Source organism: Homarus americanus, unplaced genomic scaffold (genome assembly GCF_018991925.1).
Source record: "Homarus americanus isolate GMGI-L3 unplaced genomic scaffold, GMGI_Hamer_2.0 scaffold19318, whole genome shotgun sequence".
Lineage (NCBI taxonomy): Eukaryota > Metazoa > Arthropoda > Malacostraca > Decapoda > Nephropidae > Homarus > Homarus americanus.
The window spans coordinates 2,500,279-2,520,991 of record NW_024732238.1 but is presented as its reverse complement, the minus strand read 5'-3'; the positions used below and the strand labels follow the sequence as shown (position 1 = coordinate 2,520,991).

General features: G+C 37.0%; 1 protein-coding gene across 1 annotated transcript in view; it reads left to right on the top strand.

Moving 5' to 3' along the window:
* Window positions 1–20,713, top strand: part of LOC121868300 (calcium/calmodulin-dependent protein kinase type II alpha chain-like) — a 204,551-nt gene that overhangs the window by 166,080 nt on the left and 17,758 nt on the right. Inside the window, 2 exon segments of the mRNA XM_042368752.1 lie at window positions 9,793–9,849; window positions 13,503–13,856. Coding sequence (XP_042224686.1) covers window positions 9,793–9,849; window positions 13,503–13,856 — 411 coding nt within the window.

The following is a 20,713-nucleotide window of genomic DNA, read 5'->3' as shown; positions in this document are numbered from 1 at the left end:
GTTAACCAACTGGCCACTACATACTTGAGCCATTGTTAATTAAGCAGTGTGTTGAGGGGAAACAAATTGACTCACTGGATGCTATGCCTGCTACTGCGTATATTGTATTATTATTATTATTACAGGGATTATTATTATTATTATTATTATTATTATAATAATTATTATTATTATTATTATTTTTATTATTATTATTATTATTATTATTATTGTTGCTATGGTGTATGTCATCTGTTCCTCTTAGACCTACTTGTTCTCGATAGGGTTGAAAACTTACTGATCTAAACTATGTACTCGAGACAAGACTCAGGCACCTGGTTACTGTCGCTATGGTTACTTCAAGCACCTAGTCATCACATTCACCTCAAGGTTAATAAACTTCGGCGACCTGTGGTGTAATGGTCAGCATTCTCGCCGCGCAAGCGAGCAGACCCGAGTTTGATCCTCGGTCAGGGTGAAACTATGGGCAAGTTTCTTTATTATATTTGCCTTTGTCTACCCAGCAGTAATTGGGAACCTGGATGTTAACCGATTTGCGGATCGTGTTCCGGGGTAATGGTTAGCCAGTTCAGGTGGCGAGTTGTCCGGTCTTCTCGGACTACTCCTTGACACTGGGTCATGCAGCTCGTCAACTTAGGGTGTGGTTGTTGTGTTGGTGACAGTTTCTACACCTTAAACAAATTCACGCCTAGGTGGCCCTTGGGCCGGCCATCCTCGATTTCGGGGGGCTTCCATTATTATAAAAGAAATATCAGTCCTATACAGTCGAAGGAATAACACCTGAAGACAGCGCTAAGAAAAGATAGTGAAATATTTATGCTAATGCAGTAATCATCAAACAGGACCACTTTAATCCCTTCACTATGGGGACACCAGTTTTAATACTTATTTATCTAATGCCCAATGATTATATCTTAGATGAACAAAGTGACTATAACAAACCAGTGCTGTCTTGTTGTGTGAATGTAAGGTATGGTGTGGAGATTTAAACTTCCCTGAGGACAAGTTGGCCTGGGAAGAACAAATACCGTACTATACCATGAAATGAATATGCTTGAACAAAGTATGGGTTACCTGAAGATTAGGCATCCTAGCTTATTTATCCTGAAGTTTAGGCACCCCAGCTAATTTCACCTGAAGTTTAGGCAATCCAGCTTATTTCACTTGAAAATTAGGCACCCCAGTTTATTTTACCTGAAGTTTAGGCAGCCCAGCTCATTTCACCTGCAGTTTAGGCACCCCAGCTTATTTCACCTGAAGATTAGGCAATCCAGCTTATTTCACCTTTTGTTTTCTTTCCCAAAGTTTACCTGGGCGAGTTAGGTTTGGTTAAATTGTGGTACTTTACTGCATTCAACTTGGCAAGAAGTGACAGTGCAGCATTTATACAGCCTTGGGACAGGGGTAGGGGTTAGTGGTGATGAAGATAAACATCAAGTGACAGTCAATTGTTTTCCCACAAACACCAATGGATTGGTAATGTTTATTTGGTGTCTTGTAGCCAATGTGCATGTGGTTTTACATTTTTCTTAACTTTTCTCAAAGTCTAGACCACAAAACTAAAGAGGTACTGTTATTATAAGTCAAAGTTCTGGACTACTAGAATCTACACAGACAGGTTAAGGAGAGGTAGGAGAGGTGAGAGACAGCTGTGAGGAAAACTATTTTGTACTGCCATGTATATGAAGGGGTCCATGCACACCTTTTGTTTATGAAGTACTGTGCACTTATTACTCCAAAACTTGAGTACAAGAATCCTTAAATGTTAATCAAGGTTTACTTTAAGTTTGCCTTCAAAGGAAAAAGAAAAATCCCTCCATTAAACAATACTGTACAGTACTGTAGCTACAATGCTCCTCAACTAATTTAATGTTAACTTCAATTTAGCATATAAACAATATATTTAAACAAGGATTTATGAATTATATCAATTGAATTATTTGAGTGTGGGATGAACATCAGACCAATGTTATGATCCCAGACGATACTGTACAGTGCCTGTAGACCAAGGTTAAGCTGAGACTACACGGACAAAAACATAATCTTTAAAAGCATTTTGGTAATGTTGTGCCTTTTAGTTGGCAGTTTTCTTACATACCAGGAATCTCACAGGTCCCCCAGGGGTCTCACAGGTCCCCAGGGGTCTTAAAGGTCCCCAGGGATCTTAAAGGTCCCCATGGGTCTTACAGGTCCCCTGAAGACTCACAACCTGGGAATAGAGATACAGCACACTAGAATAGAAAGTCAGAATTGAGAATAAATAAAGGTACAATGCAGGAGTTTATAACAATAAGAGCATACAATTTTAAGTACAATGTGATTCCAACATTATATCTTGTGTAATAACTTGTAGGTCCTTGCACAAACTGCTTAAAATTCCATCTCTTTGTCACGTATATATTATAGAGACGAAACCAAGTAATCGGAAGTAATCCATTCACCCCCAGAAGACTGATCCATAACTGTGGTGTTGCAAGAGTCCTCATCGTTAGAAAGTTTAGTGCAGTACTTGAGAGATAGTTTACGATATTGGTTGTTTTCTCGTAGGTAGACTTAAACTTTTTTCTTTCTTTTTTTTTTAACATTTTATATTAAATGATTAATAATGAATTGTAGTTCATTGTTTCAGCTGTTGTTTTGTTGCTTTGTATGTTTTATGTACGGAGTGATTATAAAGCTAATGTACAGTACTTGGATATATCCCATTCTGTACTTGATGGTTCTTGATTTAACATTACCTTGTAGCTTCTCACTCAAGGGCCAACTTGACACCAACTACCTGTCATTACTCACGATGTTAATTAATAAATTAACCAATAAAAGAAGTCAAATTTGAGATGATGTTGAGGATAGTATCTCTATTACTATGTGTATATAAGTTGAGCCTTGAGTGAGAGATAACTAATAAAAATTAATGCTCTGCTTGGTATAAACTCACACATACTAACAGTGATCCCAGAATGTTTGAAGAAGAAGATACAGTATTAGTGATGTGTTGTGCCAAGTGTGTGTACTACCTCTGTATTGCCACAAGAAAGTATCATTCAACACAGATTTATTTTAGTTATTTATTCTGCCTTATTAAGAGACAAGTATACAATTATTAATACATACCCTAATGGCTTAAAATGACTGGTCGGATATATATATATATATATATATATATATATATATATATATATATATATATATATATATATATATATATATATATATATATATATATATATATATATATATATATATATATATATATATACGTATATGACTTTTCCCATAGTTTAAATGGATGATATGTAGGTGAAATGGTTCGTCATGGTCATTCACACATGTTGCCAACTTGGGAATACTACAGACCTGGGTAACCTATGTTAAGATGGACTTTTATTAGACAGTGTAAGAGTGACGGCCGCAGTTTAAAGTGTTTTTATATTTTCTACAGAGTTTTTATAAGAAAAGTGACAAGGAAGTATTAAAAGTGTTGTAGCAGGCAGTGAGTGTTGAGTTAAGTTAGGATGTCCCAAAATTTTCATTGATAGTCTTTTTTCTGGATATGTCTCTGATCTCACAACTAACTAGGTTATCATGTTGTCACTGTTATCTCAACTTATAATTATTTTGTTAATGTACAACATTGAAATAGTGTAGAAAAATAGGATGGTTATCTTTCCAGCTATTCAGTTTAATGGAATAGAAGTGATATAATTTAAGCTTTATTATTATTTTATTATTTATTACATTCTCAGCTTAATGAGTTAGAAGTACAGTACAGTAATATAATTAAGCTTTATTATGATTTTATTAATTTCAGCTACAGTATCACATTCTCAGTTTATCACTCAACATCCTGAATAGATTGGCTCTGGCATACTATTCACTTCCACATTTATTTCAATGAAATTAATCTCATCACGTTTCCAGCAATAAGCCGTGGGTAGACTATAGTAGGATTCCATTAATTTACACTGGCAGTAATTCTTAACTGGTGCGTCTCTGCCGACATGTAATGTTATAACAACTCACATCTTTTATACACACTTGTACTCTCCTGAAGATATTTCAGCTTAAGTGCATGTAAACCCCTCCATATGCACACACACTAGACACATTGACACTCACACACCTGTGTACATCTGTACCCAGTCACTGACTCCGCTGTCTATCTTTCACACACACACACACACACTCACAGACATACATACATACATGCATTCAGGTATGCGTGCAGGTACAGTACACATGTATGCTGGCACATAGCCATGCGTGTATATAATTTACACAAACATGCATGCACGTACAGACTTGCATGTGCCTATGCATGTATTGTGCTTTTGTATGCATATGCACATACAATACACACACACACACACACACACACACACACACACACACACACACACACACACACACACACACACACACACACACACACTGCTTCCTGCCAGTTTTATGTATGTAACTTGCCAAAACATTTTCTTTCTCTGATGAAAAATGTTATAGTGTGAGTGAGTGAGTGATGGTGGCGATAGCCAGGCAGGAGTTAAGGGATCCTACTATACCTGGCCACATGTTGACTTTGTAAGAGCTGGACAACTATTGACTTACATTTGTGTAAAAATCAGCAACAACTGGTGTTTCAAACGGTTTATCCTCCGTGGTATATCATTCACTGACAGTTAGTTCAGTCTCCTGCTATATCATTTACTTACAGTTAGTTCACAGTTTTCTGCTATATCATTTACTGACAGTTAGTTCAGCCTCTTGTAGTGTGGAATAGTTCAGTATCTATGTACAATATTAATCATCATGGTACACTGTAGATGATCTGGTTAGCTCAAACATTGACCATATTTAGTCCCCAAATTCATATGAAATACAGTATATATTCTTAACCAATATAGAAACCAAATTTTCATCCCAAATGTAACTTTTTAAATTAATTTGCCTGAGAACCACAGTAAAAGTTATAATAGATGGCTGAAGATGGACGGCTGGTCAGACAGTCCCCAGAGCTGGATTGCCCCAACGTAATCTTACCAAACTACAGTACAGTAATAGGATTAAGGTCAATTTATAAGGGTTCTAGAATTAATAAACCCCAGTCCTAATGATTATCTAGTAGTTTAGGGCCTACCAGGACTTGGGATTATATCACTTAAATCTGTGAACATGAAACACACGTGACTATAGTATAGTCTGGATTTACTCAGTTTTTGTTTACGCGTTTGGTCATTTACACGGCACCTTGCCAGAACTAAATGTTTTAATTACTCGGTAAATTTCATCATTTACACGGGAAGCGGCGCGGGCAGGGTGCGCACAAGGTCGCCCAGTCATCAAAACATTACCGAGTTCTTCACCCGCCACCCACCACAGCCGGCCCAAGTCAGTGATATAAGTGAGGATATGGACTTTGAGGGGTTTGACAAAGAGGCCCTGCAAGCCTCTATGGTGGATAGTGATACAATTGATACAAGTGATACAGGTGAGGGCCAATAATCTGCCCTCTGCCTCGGAACCAACCCCCCATCCCCGTGTGCCCAGCCATCTTTTCTACTAACGTAAGTGTTAAAAAACCTAATATTATTGATATTTCTCTTAAATATTAATTGTGTGTGCATACCATCATAAAATTAAGATGTTATTTTTACTACAACGTACGTATTGTGTCGGAAAAAGTGGAGTTTGGGGGTCGGCCCAGCCTCTATTTCAATTAATCCCATATGTTCTGTTATTTCGTTCACTCGTTTCTCGTTTTACGCGGACCTCCACAGGTTCAATTGACCGCGTAAATGCAGACTATACTGTATACTATAATTGTGTCCATGTGAGTCGTGACTCACTCACCGCAAGTTAATGCCATAGAAAATTGTTTAGACAATTTGCAGGATGGTTTAGTTATCTTATAAACAGAGCAGTCAGCATCTAACTGCTGTAAGGTGGAAGACCATACAGTGAAACCTCTTTCTAACGGGGAGGAAAGTCTTATGTCGAGGGTCTGTGAGATGTGATAACTTATTAAACTTGATAGGCACAACTTATTGATCTAACCAGAGAAGATGTTCACAGTAAGTCAGGAAGACAAAGCAGAAGACTGAACTAATTCTCAGTGTCAACAATTTCACATCACTAATAATTAAAACAGACTAAGAGATCTTATGATACAATACAATACCTCATCTACCATCACTGGTAAATAAATAATAATCACAGTAAGTTATAAGACTTAAACCTAAACCATTATTGAGCTCAGTTGATTTGAAAGATTTTTGTAAAGGGATGTCAACAAACAATAGGACTTTATTGTCATATCAGAACAGCAGTAAGGTCTGCTAGAAGACTACTTGTATCCACCAAGTCAAAAATACTAATTAAAAACTGTAGATAAAGTTGATGGATGAATAGTATAGCTGGAGACATAGGGTTTGTATATATATATATATATATATATATATATATATATATATATATATATATATATATATATATATATATATATATATATATATATATATATATATATATATATATATATATATATATATATATATATATATATATATATATATATATATATATATATATATATATATATATATATATATGATTTACAATAAGTATTTTACAAAACCATGATTTTACAGCCATACTATAATACTCAGAGGTTAGCAACACTTATATATTGGCTGGAATGACCGTCAATTTAAGGCTTATTTAGAAAATGTTTAGTACCATTAACACCAATAGTTTGGCAAAGTTTATATTTTATCATATTAGAACTGTATGTATGTAATGTATGTATGTATGTATAAAGTAGATGCACAGTTTGGAATTTATTATATTGTTTATGCAAATGATTGAACATTGAAATTAGATGGACTGCCACGGATACCAGCTTTTGAATGATTGGCAACTGTTCTCCCCTGCACCATATCTTGTACCACTGTTGGTAGGCCTTGAGGCAGTGACCATAATGTTTGTGTTCTCATAACTACCCCCTTGGATTCCTAATTAGATATTTTAATTATTTTAGTACTATATAATTAACCAAATTGTTCCATAATCCCATTCCCCCTTTTGTAATCAAACTTAATTAATTATATAGAATGACATGGTATTTAATTCCTTGCACAAATAATACACCGCACTTTAGACATTTGGAATGCTATAGTTTTCCTCAAAGAACATCCTGATATTTATTTATTATTTTTTTTTTCTTTTAATTTACATAATACACTTTCCGGTCATAAATTTGACCAGAGTCAGTCGTCAGAGAAACAAGTGTTCCAGAAGTTGTATTGTGTTACATGTGATGGTTAGTATTGTATTTCCTCTACACACACAGAAGCTTTTGAAGCTCAGTTAAAAGTTTTATTTTGTACAGTTACAAATGAAAGTTTTTTTTTATGTTTCCCTAAGTTCTCATTGAAAAGACATTGTCACCTCTCTGGACTCAGATACTCCAATAGAAGGATAAAATACAACAAGTTTTATGTTTATGTTTACCATTTAGATAACTAGGAAGAAGTTGAATCACGATGCCCCACCTCAGACACCTTGAGTGCATGACCCCTGAGTAGTGCCGCTCTTTGGACTGATCCAACTCCTTGGGATTCAGTTGACAAATATAGTGGACAAGGAACTCAGTTGCAGAGATTGTCAGCTGAAGACTATGGTGGTGTTCCAGAAGGTTCCAGCATCTGCAGCCACGAGATCAACACCAGCAGCAACACTGTTAGTGGTGGTGGTGGTGATGAGGGTGGTGGAGGGCTAACTGTGGGTGCAGGACTCTGTGGGTTAGTGGGTCGTAAGGTCCCCTCACTGCCCCGACTGGCTAGTTTCCCGATCTTCCGCCGCACCCCTGCCCCTGCTGCTACCACTGCCACTACCCAACTCAACATCACCACTACCAGCCACCACAACCACCACAACAGCACTGCGGGTACCATAACAAACACCACAGTCTGCTCCACCACCACCACCACCATCACTATCAGTGACTCTCTGTGCTCCACCACCACCATCATGGTTCCCAAGGCACACATTCCAGCTGACTCACACTTCTAAGAGGCAAATCAGACGTGGAAAGCTTGTAGATTTGATGTCACGTGGACCACAGATACATTGCACATATCACCATCCATTAGTGGGACTTATGCTTGGTCTAGTGTATACAGCAGCACAACAGCTGATGAATATAATGATTTGGAAGAATACAAGTGAAGAACCTTATTTAACTATTCATTGTAAAATGTTCTAAGAAAAGTTAATACAGTATTAGACGGTTCATATACAGTAGAGTTGAGACAGTGTTTATGTAAATATATAAAGGGTCTGTGGGAGGGTTGTAACATTGTGTGTGTGGTAGTTGAATATTTAACATCAGATATATCTGAAGATATTTAATTCACAGGTACATTGCATTAAAACAAAGAACATGGCATCAAGTCTCCGAGCCGAGCTATGCACGCAGAAAGCCCTTGAAGCTTATTTTTTTCATAATGCATTTATATACAAAAATTGCCCATTTTCAATTGTCTCCTTTCGAGCACTTTTGATCCTACTTTGTTTAAGCTTCCAGTTCAAGCATCTTCTGTTTAGTGCTGCACCAGTAAGGAATGATGACCAGTCTTTTACCTCTTATTGATTGAGGTTCATATTTGCATCACAAACTTATTGCTTATCACATATTTCTTTTGCCTCCTGATAATCACATCAATATTTGCATATTTTTATCATTACAATTTTTGAAAAAGTTTTTGTAATTTTTAAGGGTTACCTTCAATATATATATATATATATATATATATATATATATATATATATATATATATATATATATATATATATATATATATATATATATATATATATATATATATATATATATATATATATATATACACAGTATATATATATATACACAGTATATATATAGAGAGAGAGAGATTGGTGAAAACATTATACAGTATATGATATTTAATAACAACTATTTGACCATAATTGTATTTGCATTATGAATTTGATTTTACACAAAAAGAATAAGGAAGGGCCGGAGGATGATGCAGGCAATCTGTGGGATGGATGACCTATCTTTGTTTTGTTAACTAATGTCCACAAGGAAGTCTTCATATCTGTGACTTTCTTCCTGAGGTAGATATGATGATTTCCTTGGTAATGTGATGCTCTTAGGGTTATGTTGGAGGGTGACAGCATGTGTGTGTGGTGCTGCCCCGAGACATGTTGGCGTCCTTATCAACGACACGTCAAGAAAACATTTGTCTTTACAGAATAAATATTTCTCCATACTATGGTACAAAGAAATAATTCTTAAACATATCATACCATTATAGAGAGTGTAATGTGTGGAGTGTCAGTGAAATTTTCTTGAATATTTACTGGGAATCTGGAGAAGATGAATCTATTTAAGAAGGTGTTTTTTTTAGATTAAATCCCTTTTAGGCTTTGAGTGCTTAAAATGTGGTGTACTGCAGCTGATGTAGAATCTTTGTAAGAAATTGTAAAGCCTCTCAGGGAAGATGAGACATCCATCAACGTGTAAAGTATACAGTAATGCAACAGTGTTAAAGGTATGTCAGCTGTTGACATTATAGTAGATGTATTCTTACCTGCCACGTGACACATTTGTAGCATCCACATTTTGTGTACAAATGCTACATTGTGAATGGTGGTTTTTTCTTTTCTTTTTTGTCCGTCCCCTCTCCTCCTAATTTGCCGTGGACGTTGCTTCACCCCGCGTATGGTGCTGCTCTTCCCCCACGACGTAAACAGACAAGTCCAAGTCTCAAGTTGATAGAAGTACCACAGTGATCGCCAGGGACGTTGAAGGTAGGCGCCTCCTTATGCACCTTCTCCCTAATGACTCAAAAAGGGTGATTCAGAAACTAATGAAGTATTGTTATCACCGTAGTTACGACTCTTGTGTAAACCAAATCTCTGAATATTTTCCCTTTTCTAAAATTATTATCCTGATCACGTGGCACACATGAAAGAGTTTATTAGTCTTGTTATTAATTCATTATGCATGGTGGTCTAAATTTATACATCACTCCTCTCAAGTATTCTGGCAAAGCTATTCTGTAGCCAGAGTTTAAGTTCTATATTTTGTAAAAAAAAAAAAAATCATAAAAAAAAACAGCGTAGTTGATTTTTACACAAATTTCAAACTAAATAATTAGTTCATTAAACTGAGCTTGAGAGTATTGGACATGCACTCTGTAAAGTGTATCAGATATTTATTTAGTAAAGTAATTTATTTGAGGGTTTAGTGTCATAGAGAACTGCCTTTACAGCTTCCGAGAATCTCCTGGAGGTCATACAGTAAACGTTAAGAGTCCAATCCTAATGCAAAGTAATTTTTCACTCATTGTAAACTTTTAATATACTGTGTTTGCTGTCAATTTCCGGTTCTGAAGGCATACTCAGAATAATGGTTTCATGTATATGGAAAACTACTTCATAAAGTTAATTCTTTAAAAATATTTCTCTAATTCTATAAATTCTTAGTTTCTCTTACTTCTCTCTTAACACCTGTACTTTGATTATCTACTTGAGAAAATGTAGACCTTAATGAACCTTAGACGAGGGGGTTAAATTGTCTAGCCAATATGTAGCACAAGTCTCGATGCTTAATGAACCACAACTCTGAAATTCAAGTCTTGCTTTATCAGAGTCTTGCTTAATAAAATGTTCACAATCCCAAACATTCATCAGTCAAACCTTAATAGACATATACAGTAGTTTAGCTCACTATATGGATCAGGATATTTTATTAATATGACATTGATTAGCAACATTCTGGATTAGTCTGTGCAGTACCAACAATGTCTCATGGTCACTGAGAAAAGTAAAGTAATGTTAGTTATAATTTGAATGTTTGGGCCTTGACACAATAAAACCACAATTATATAAGAAAATTAATATATTTATGGAGTGATTTGAAGAAGAATTTTTTTATTCATTGTGTGAGTAATCAGAATTTTTTTATTAAAGATTTCAATAACTGAATGAAGATACACAATGTTACTTATACAGCACAGTTATATGATTACCTTGCCCAAGAGTACAGTACAATAATTATAGAGTACTGTACAGGTAGAAATTATGTTACTCGGTAGAACCTGTGATCCATTATCCGTGACATCACTATTGATACTAAAGTAGTTTTTGTTGTTATGTCTCGTTAAATGATGGATCCTCAAAGTACAGAAGGTGTTTTAAACTCTTTTAATCTCCTGTGTTCTCTCTGGTTCAGTTCTATTAAGAGTTTTCAAATTGTTAACAACTTGTTCTTCTTAATTATGTTTACCTTGCATTTTTTCCTTTGATATAATGCTAAAGCTTGATTGTTTTTCTTATATACTATACAGTATTATCCTCTTTATCACCCACGACAGTTTTATCACCACCATCATAATAATCTCTCAGTACAGTGCTATAGGTTCTGTTGTGAGCCTTCTGTCATATTGTACACGCCCGCCAGTCACCCACCATACACAATACTCTGAATGCTTCTCTCCTGCTCACCTCAACCACCAAATTATTACTTTTCTTTTAGCATTGCACTCTGCACGGCTCCAAGACAAACTCAAATACATTTTTTGTCTTTTATCCGAAGTTGTTATTTGCTGACTTTTATATTTTTTTTTCTCACAATTTAAGGACAATTTACCTTTTTTTAAAGCAGTAAATTGTGTCACTTCTTTCGGTGTCCCAAAAAGACAAATAACATCAGAATAATTTAATATTGGTATATATATATTTATACAGTATATACAGTATACAGTATCCCTGGTACATAACCGAGATCTTTCCTGGTACATAGTACAGTAGAGGGGTGTCTTATGATAGGGCTTCAGGTGCATGTCATACAATGTGAAAAATGAAAGAAAAACAAAGGGACAGTATACTATTTTGTCCCCCTTACATATAGCTGGTAATGGTTGTAGTCAGAGATGAAATACTAGAAGGGATCTAATTTTGGTGTGATTATTAACTTTAGATATGATAAAAATAACATTAGATCTTTTTTTTGGGGGGGGGGGGGTTAGGGTTAGTTTCCATGTTCCTCCCTAACATAGAACAAAATGTAGAGTTATGTCAGGAAAAATGTACAGTCTGCCTCCACTTATGCCTGGTGCAGTGGCTGGCTCATTTTTTGAGATGTGGCAACTCTGAGGAATGTTTATCTGGCATCCTTATTGTGGCTACTTTGAGGTTCCTTAGGGTCATTATAGGAGTTTTTATATGATGTAAACAAACACAGATTTGGCACGTCTCACAAAATACACCAGACACTGTAGTACCAGTTATAAGTGCAAGTGGCTGTACACTGAATTGCATCTTAACCTTAGCAGTTGTTGCAGTGTGTTGAGTCATTAAGTGTATCAATGGTGATATACTATAGTAAAAAAAATTGGTGTTAATGGTTTAATAATGCTTTTCACAGGTAGTTGTCACACAATTATTAATTACTAATCTTTTTGGGTTTTTTATACTACATTCCTCAGATCATCAAACTGTACTGTAGTGACACACTTTAAACTCTCAGCTTCTCAGTGATAACATGAGATAATGGCCAGCCTATCTAGTAGAACACTCCTCTTTAGGATATATTTATTTTACTCATAACTTGCACACATCATCATGAAAAATAGCTTCATAATATTTTATTTGAAAGATAATTTGCAAAGTAAAAGAAAAGAGAACTGTTCATAATGGTAAATGCTCACCTTACTAGACACTGGTGTGGAGTTTATGGACAGCTGCCAGAGATGATGATGCAGACGTGTGTGTGTGTGTGTGTGTGTGTGTTGTGTGTGTGTGTGTGTGTGTGTGTGTGTGTGTGTGCTCACTGGGATTTTAAATAGAAACAAAATAAGTACAGTTACATAAAATATTTGTCCATCATTTAATATGTGATAAAGTTGACTGGCATCACTGTCTCGGTCATCCAGATCATTGAATTGTGAGTTTTTTGCTCGATGATTCTCAGTGTTAAGGAGCAGGAGCTGTTGTTGTGTGGTCCAGTATAGAGATTAAGATCATTTATAGTCACTTGCTTTTGATGCCATATGTCAAGATTTGAAACTTTAATTTTGGATAAAAGAAGGTATACTGTACTGTACAGTAGTAAATGAGTACTGTAGAGAAAGGGGCTATATCATCATGTTCAACACTTATGTATTTTTGGTCAGTCAAGTAACTTATCTTGCCTCCAAGAAGTTATTTCATTTATTAATATCAGTCAACTATATTTGTATTTTGGTTTAGGTTGTGAGCACATGAGCCTCACCATGAGGACAACGGTGTAAGTGGGGAACTCAGACTTACTGATGAGAGAGACACACATTCCTAAAGGATTTAAATGTACTGTATAACAATAATAATTTGATATTAGTGCACAGGTGCACAGTCTACCTGGAAACACAAGCCTTTATCCTGCCATAGCAAACATAAGCCAATAATGTCTGGTGTCACAGGCGGGGAGGAGAAAACCAAAGCTACTGCAGCATCAGTGGTGGGCGCCATGGCTGGCCTTAAGAACAGTTTATTATCTGGAGGCGGCTCTGGTGGGAGTACTGGTGGTGGCGGTGGGGGAAAGCCGACAACAGCTGCAGGTAGTGGCGCAGGGGGTATTATGGCTGCTGTGGCTGCTGCTGCTGCTGCTGCAGCTTCATCTACTGCCCCTGCCACACAACCTGCAGCAGCAAATACTTCCACTTCTAACAAAGAGCATAGATCTGAAAGTAATGCAGAATCTGTACGTCCCGACCGCAAGTCCAGTAGCGGCCAGCTGAGCAGTGCCCAGCTGAGCATCAATCAACTTAACAGCGGTAAGTGGGCGTGATGCCGGCGTGATCCCGGCGTGATCCCGCACGCCCACGCTACCCACAGGGGCCACCACCAAACATGGGACTGCCCCATAACAATCCACCAAAACTAACAGTTCATGAGTGAAACACGTCAACCAGTCAACACAGTACCTGCCTGCTCCGTGCTCACAACAGACTAGCCGTACTACATAGTCACATAGACACAATTGTCGCCTGCAGTTTTCTATATTAGATAACGAGTTATTTTCAGTACATTAATTGCAGATACTAACTAAAAGTGAGTGTATTTTACATAGAGTAATAGATTTTGACTAACTCAAAAGCATGTGTGTTATATGAGTTACTTATTAATGCACTGAATCAAGGAACATCCTAGACAAGCTAGAGAGCGAGCTACAGTTTTATAAGCATGTAAGCCATACTATGACTTGACAGTTTATTATATATAAATATATATATATACATGTATATATATATATATATATATATATATATATATATATATATATATATATATATATATATATATATATATATATATATATATATATATATATATATATATATATATATATATATATATATATATATATATATATATATATATATATATATATATATTTCCATAATTCACTTATTGTTAGCCTTAATTGATCGTGCTTTTATATTTCAAGTACAGTACATGTGGATAAGTGCCCAGATATGGATGATTGTATATAATATTATTTGCTGCATGGTCAGCTGGCCAAAGAATGCTCATTTGTTTTGGACATAATCAGTTATATTCCTCTACAGAGATACGCAGTGGAAACATGACCCATTCGTTGTATCCAAAATTTTTGAATTTGGTTTATGTCGCATGTTTTGACATTGTTCATTACAGTAACATATGCAGAAATATTTCTGTTGCATTTTTATATTGGAATTGGCTACAATTTTATACTCCGTATTGAAAGTCATGTTCTTTTACTTTGAATTTATTACTGAAACACAGAACATTTTATCATTTGAAACATGTCTATTGAGTTTAATTCCACAAGTAGAGTGAAAACTGGTCAGAAATATCTTACACGGTGTAGGTATGACAACAAAATCTGGGATGTGAACTGTGAAGTGTGCATTTTTAGGGATACTGTATTGATATTAATTCTCCTACAGTGTAATCTAATGTATTGTAACATAGATACTGTATTAGTAAAGTAAATTTAGGAAAATAGTTTAGTGAACGTATATATGCATAAAGAATTATTTACTGTATAATTTAGCGATAAACTTCTTAGATTCGTTATCCAAAATTACCCGATAGATTAGGTCGGAGGCCCATTTTATATCATGCAGCTCTAGCTCGCAGTAGTCCACCTCTGATGGGTCCTACTCTGTCCATGATCCCGTAAGATAACTCATCATCATCATCTGGGAAATATGGAACTTGTGTTAAGAGATTTAGGTCTGTCCCAAAGTCTTAATGTGTGGCCCCTGGTAGATGTGTACAAAAAGCAGTGTGTAGGTTTGTGCTGTGGAGGAAACCTGACACCACTAAAGACAAGAGTACTGTAGACGTAAACAGTGTTAGAATCCAAGTCACTCGTAATGGGGGCGATGTGAATCACAAGACAACAGATCGTGTGACTTTACCCTCATGCCAAAAGAGATACCTTTGCTTTTAAACAAGATTCAAATTTTACACTACATGAGACTGAATACACCAGAAAAGATGAGAGGACGATGAGTGAAGATGTTAAAAATAATTTGGTGTCATTTCACAAGTTCACCAGAAGCCAAATACTGTAAAGGCAAGTGATAATGTTGGCTCTTAATGGTCAAATACAGTGAAACAATTTGCAATTGGAAGATAAATCAACTCATCTACTAGTCATAACTGATAAAATCAAAAGGATGATAACCAACTGAAAGGAATTATTTCTCCAAGTTGAAGTTGATTTGTACTGTAGTCTCTAAAATGGGTGAAGAGGCAGCACTTGAGATATACCAGTAGTACAACCAACAAAAACTTCTGTTGAGAAAATCCCTGGATGGAGGAAGAACTCCATTAGATTAGAAGCAATTGTGTGTTACCTTGATGTTCAGACTGGTTATGGATATACAGTTCTGAGAGATGTGATAATATACAATTGACAGCAGTGGCAACTGAGGGAGACGTAACGTACGCCTCAGTCTGGTGTAGCATCTTGGCCTCTTGTGACTATGTGATTCATTTACTGTGGAGTACCATGGTTTATTGCTCCTTATCATGTTTACAGTCTTTCACAATGCTGGTACTTACTGCTTTAGCTCTGTTGCCAAGAAAAAGGAAGCGATCTTTACTAATTACTAAGAAAATTAAAGAAAAATACGAGGAGAATATGGCAGACGCATTGATGGTGTTTGGCATTGAGACTTACACAGATGTGTATGTCTTAGTGATTGTGATATTTTATTGTTTATTGCTTAACTCACCGTATTTGTTGGTATGTCCTGAGTATGATATTATTTTTTATTTAATCTTGTACTGTGAATGATCACGTGGGGAGTTTTTACATATTTAGGGAGTGGCAAATAGGTGCTGTTAGGACGATGCCTACGGAGATGTACGTTATTTGATAAGTTAAAAACTACAATATACAGTACAGGATCTTTTATGATTGAATTGTAAGATGAAGTACATTATATGTAATGTATGTATGGTTATGCTTTTGTTTCTCTATAAGTCTAGTGTATTTTTAATGTACTGCCAGTTGCCGAGGTAAAGTGGGTAGAGCATAGCTTGACCAATGGATGCCAGGTGTCAGTTGTACTCCTTTATGGTGGTTACTTCCATGTAGGTTGATTCGTTGTAGTTATACAACACAAATTGTTGAAGGTGTAGAGTCTGCTGCCAAGTGATCAGAGACACCATTACCGTAATTAGCAAGGTACTGTATATGACCCAGTGTTAAGGAATAACCCAGGAAGTTTGGACAACTGGCCAGCCACACTGGATAAATGTTACCCCGGAACATAATCCACCATTTATATAACATCCCGTGCCCCAATTACTATTCAGTAAACAGAGGAAAATTGTGTCAAGAATCTTGCTTATAGTTTCACCCTGCCTGAGGGACTAAACCAAGAAACACTCAGTTGTGCCGGGAGTTATAACCTCTACACCGCAGGTTGCCATGAATTATGATTACACAGTACAGTATACAGGTATCCCTTATTATCCAGTGGGTTAGGCTCCTTGAGACCCATTTTTATATCAAATTTTTGGTTCACAGACAACAACGAAAATTACCTAAGTACTACTAAAATTTAGTACCTAATTACTGTATGGTAATTACTAAACTAAATAAAATATACTGCACAGTTAGTACAGTACCTTGTCAGAGGGCAGTCAGGGCTCACCACAGGGATGAATTGAATTTTTGATCAGACCAGCTTTTGAATAAGCGAGGATCAGTTTTGGATAGTGAAAGAGATGTAAGAATAAAAAAATTTGAATAGTGAACATTCAGATAATTATGGATACCAGAATATAAAATTTCCTTTTACTGTGTTATGCACCTGCAATAATGTTAATTGATCTGATTCAATACATAATGTTATAAGTTTACCCAACACTGTCATCTCCAGCCACAACCAGTTTTACCAACTCATCAAAGTACAGTCCAGTAAAGTTTTGATGGTACAGTATACAGTATTCTTAATTCTTTCTCTTTTCTCCTCTCTCTCTCACCCACACATAAACAACTGTATATTAACAGAAGATCTGGGGCTACCTATACCGGCAAGTGAGTCTCCCTCTTACTTTTACTTACTTTTATCCTCTTCACCACTGATCGGCTCACTAGCCACTTGGGCGATCGGTCACGTCTCTGTTAAGCACTGTTTGCAAGTACTGGGCATGCACCGGCTCCTGAATGTACCTGAACCTGCTCCAGTGTAGGTCAAGTCTGGTTTTGAAAAAGCTTAGACTTGGTGCCGTCACAACACTTTCTGGTAGATTGTTCCAAGAGTTCACAACTCTCACTCCAAAAAAGTTTGCCCTCACAGTTTTCTGGACCTGCGGCATCTTCAATCTTGAGCTGTGACTCCTTGTGGGGCGAGCATCCGCCAGCTCCAAGTAAGGACACTCGACTGAGTAGTGCCCCTTGAGATGCTTATACACCTCAATTAGGTCGCCCCTTGCCCATTTGTAGTATAAGTTAGGCAAGTTCAGGCGCTCAAATCTCTCAGGGTAGCTGAGGTGCCGAAGTGCAGGCACCAGTCTGGTGGCCCTCCTTTGAACATTTTCAACCAACTGACAGTCCCTAGCATATCTTGGGGACCAGACGGGGTGACAGTACTCTAGATGGGGAAGTACTTCACTCTTGAAGATCATTAAAGGGACGGACCGTCTAGATATCTGAACGACCTTCTTATAAGACCCAATAATTTATTTGCCTGATTTACCTTCTTCTCGCAATGGACCGAGAACTTCAGCTCATTGTCAACATACACACCTAGGTCCTTCTCACATTCAGTCTCAAATAGTGCAGTTGCTTCATCCCATTGGGACATATGATACACCTCCTTACTCTTGGTATGCCCCAGGCGCATCCTCTTACACTTCGTGACATTGAATCTCAGCAGCCATTTGTTCGACCATTCTTGGAGCTCACAGAGATCCTTCTGCAGCTTTTTACAGTCTGCATGGTTCTTGATTTCCCGAAATAACTTGGTGTCATCAGCAAACATTTGTATGGAGGAGTGTACAACATCAGGCATGTCATTTATGAAACAAACAAACAACAGCGGGCCCAATACACTGCCCTGTGGTACCCAGCTTGTGACAGGTACAGATGATTATTTCGTGCCATTAATCACCACACACTGCCTTGTGGTCATGTAGAAAGTCTTCTATCCATGCTAGGACATTTCCCCGAATTACGTACCCTTCCAGTTTGATTTTCAGCCTTTCGTGGGGTACACTGCCGAAAGCCTTGGCAAAATCTAGGTATATATCGTCGATATTACCACCCCGTTCCAGAATATGGGTCCAAATATCCAATACCTTGAGCAATTGTGTTAAGCAGGAGTTCCCCGGCATAAAACCGTGTTAGCAATCCTTTACAAGATTGTTTCGTAGTAGATGTTCCATCGCGGCATCTCTGATAATACGTACTCTCAAGTACTTTACATATTGTGCTGGTCAGGCTCACCGGTCTATAGTTGTTCGTGGAGTGACTGTCGCCCTTCTTGAAGATAGGACTCACATAAGCCATTTTCCAATCACTGGGGACCTTTTGTTCATCCAGGCATTTACAGAACAAGATCTTCAGGGGCTCGGCAAGCTCGTTGCACAACTCTCTTAGAGCTCTGGGATGCACCATTTCAGGGCTGGGACTTTTATGAACCTTTAGCAGTGACAGTTTATTTCTAATACCCTCTTCTGTGAACACAATGTGGGTCAGCGCTGTGTCGAACCGTCTGTCCTCAAACGCAGGACGGTTAATCGCATCCTCTCTTGTGAACACTGAGGAAAAGAAGCTGTTCAATGCCTCAGCTTTATCCTGGTCAGAATCTGCATAACTACCATCTTCAAGCCTCAGGTCTGATTCTCCTACTCGTATTTTTAATTTTGACTTTGCATAGCGGTAAAATGCCTTTGGGTTTGAATTGACCTCGCTTGCAACCAGCCTCTGGAACTCCTTTTCTGCCCTTCAACACTCTACCTTTGCTTGGTTTCTGGCTCTTGCATACATCCTCCTGTCCTGCTCATTGTTTGACCCAACCCACGTCTTGAATTTCTGGGTTATCTTCTTAACTTTTTCGACCGCCGCATGGTTCATGTGTAGGGATCCCCTCATATTCCTAGAGGCACTGGGTTTGGTCTTGGGTATATATTTATCGATCTCATGGGTCACTTTACTAGTTATGATATTCAGCGTAGTGTCTGCGTTCTTGTGCCTTAATGAGTCAGGCCAGTGGATACCCCTCATCTCTTCCCTCATCCCGTTGCAATTTCCCTTGTAATATTTGCACCTTGGCCTGGCCTTATATTGAACTAGGTTACAGTTAAATGTGAATGACAACACTATATGGTAACTGGTGCCAACTGGGGCAAGGTGTTCCAGTTTGGCCACCATACCCTCCTCGTTTGTTATGATGAGGTCTAGTGGCTTGGGTGTTTGCTCCCCTCTGTAATGTGTCTGGTCTCTAACATGTTGGAACAGAAAATTATCTCTCAGAGTTTCTACAACAGTGATTTGTAAATGTGATTGTGTAGTGTAGTGAGATGGTGATGATCATTAAGGAAAGTGAATAGTGTAAGTAAACAACAAAAAGGTCACTATAATGCTGACGGAAACGGTACAAATAACATTATGAGATATACGACGTGAAGAACTGATTGTGATAACTTATAAGACGTCACTGGTCATAATCCATGTTAAGGTAATATCATCTAACTCCAACACTATACAATTCAGGGCGTCAAATTTTGAAGAATAAATCATACTCTCATTCACTAAATCTATTAATATATTTGATGTTTGGTACAAGACAACACAGTGCAATAGAGTCTACATCATATTTGACCGCCAGCATTATAGTGACCTTTTTGCTGTTTACTTACACTATTCATTTTCCTTAATGATCATCACCATCTCACTACACTACACAATCACATTTACAAATCACTGTTGTATAAAATCTTTTGTAATACGTACAAATCTCAAATCATTATATTGTATAATGGGTGAAATTTTGTCAGAAATTTTGTCATCCATCACATCTGGAAGTAACATCATTGAGTAAGAACAACATTGATTATTCTAAATTAAAAATTTTCTTCACATAACCTAATTTGGGAAGGAGTAGAGGATAGTGGACAATGT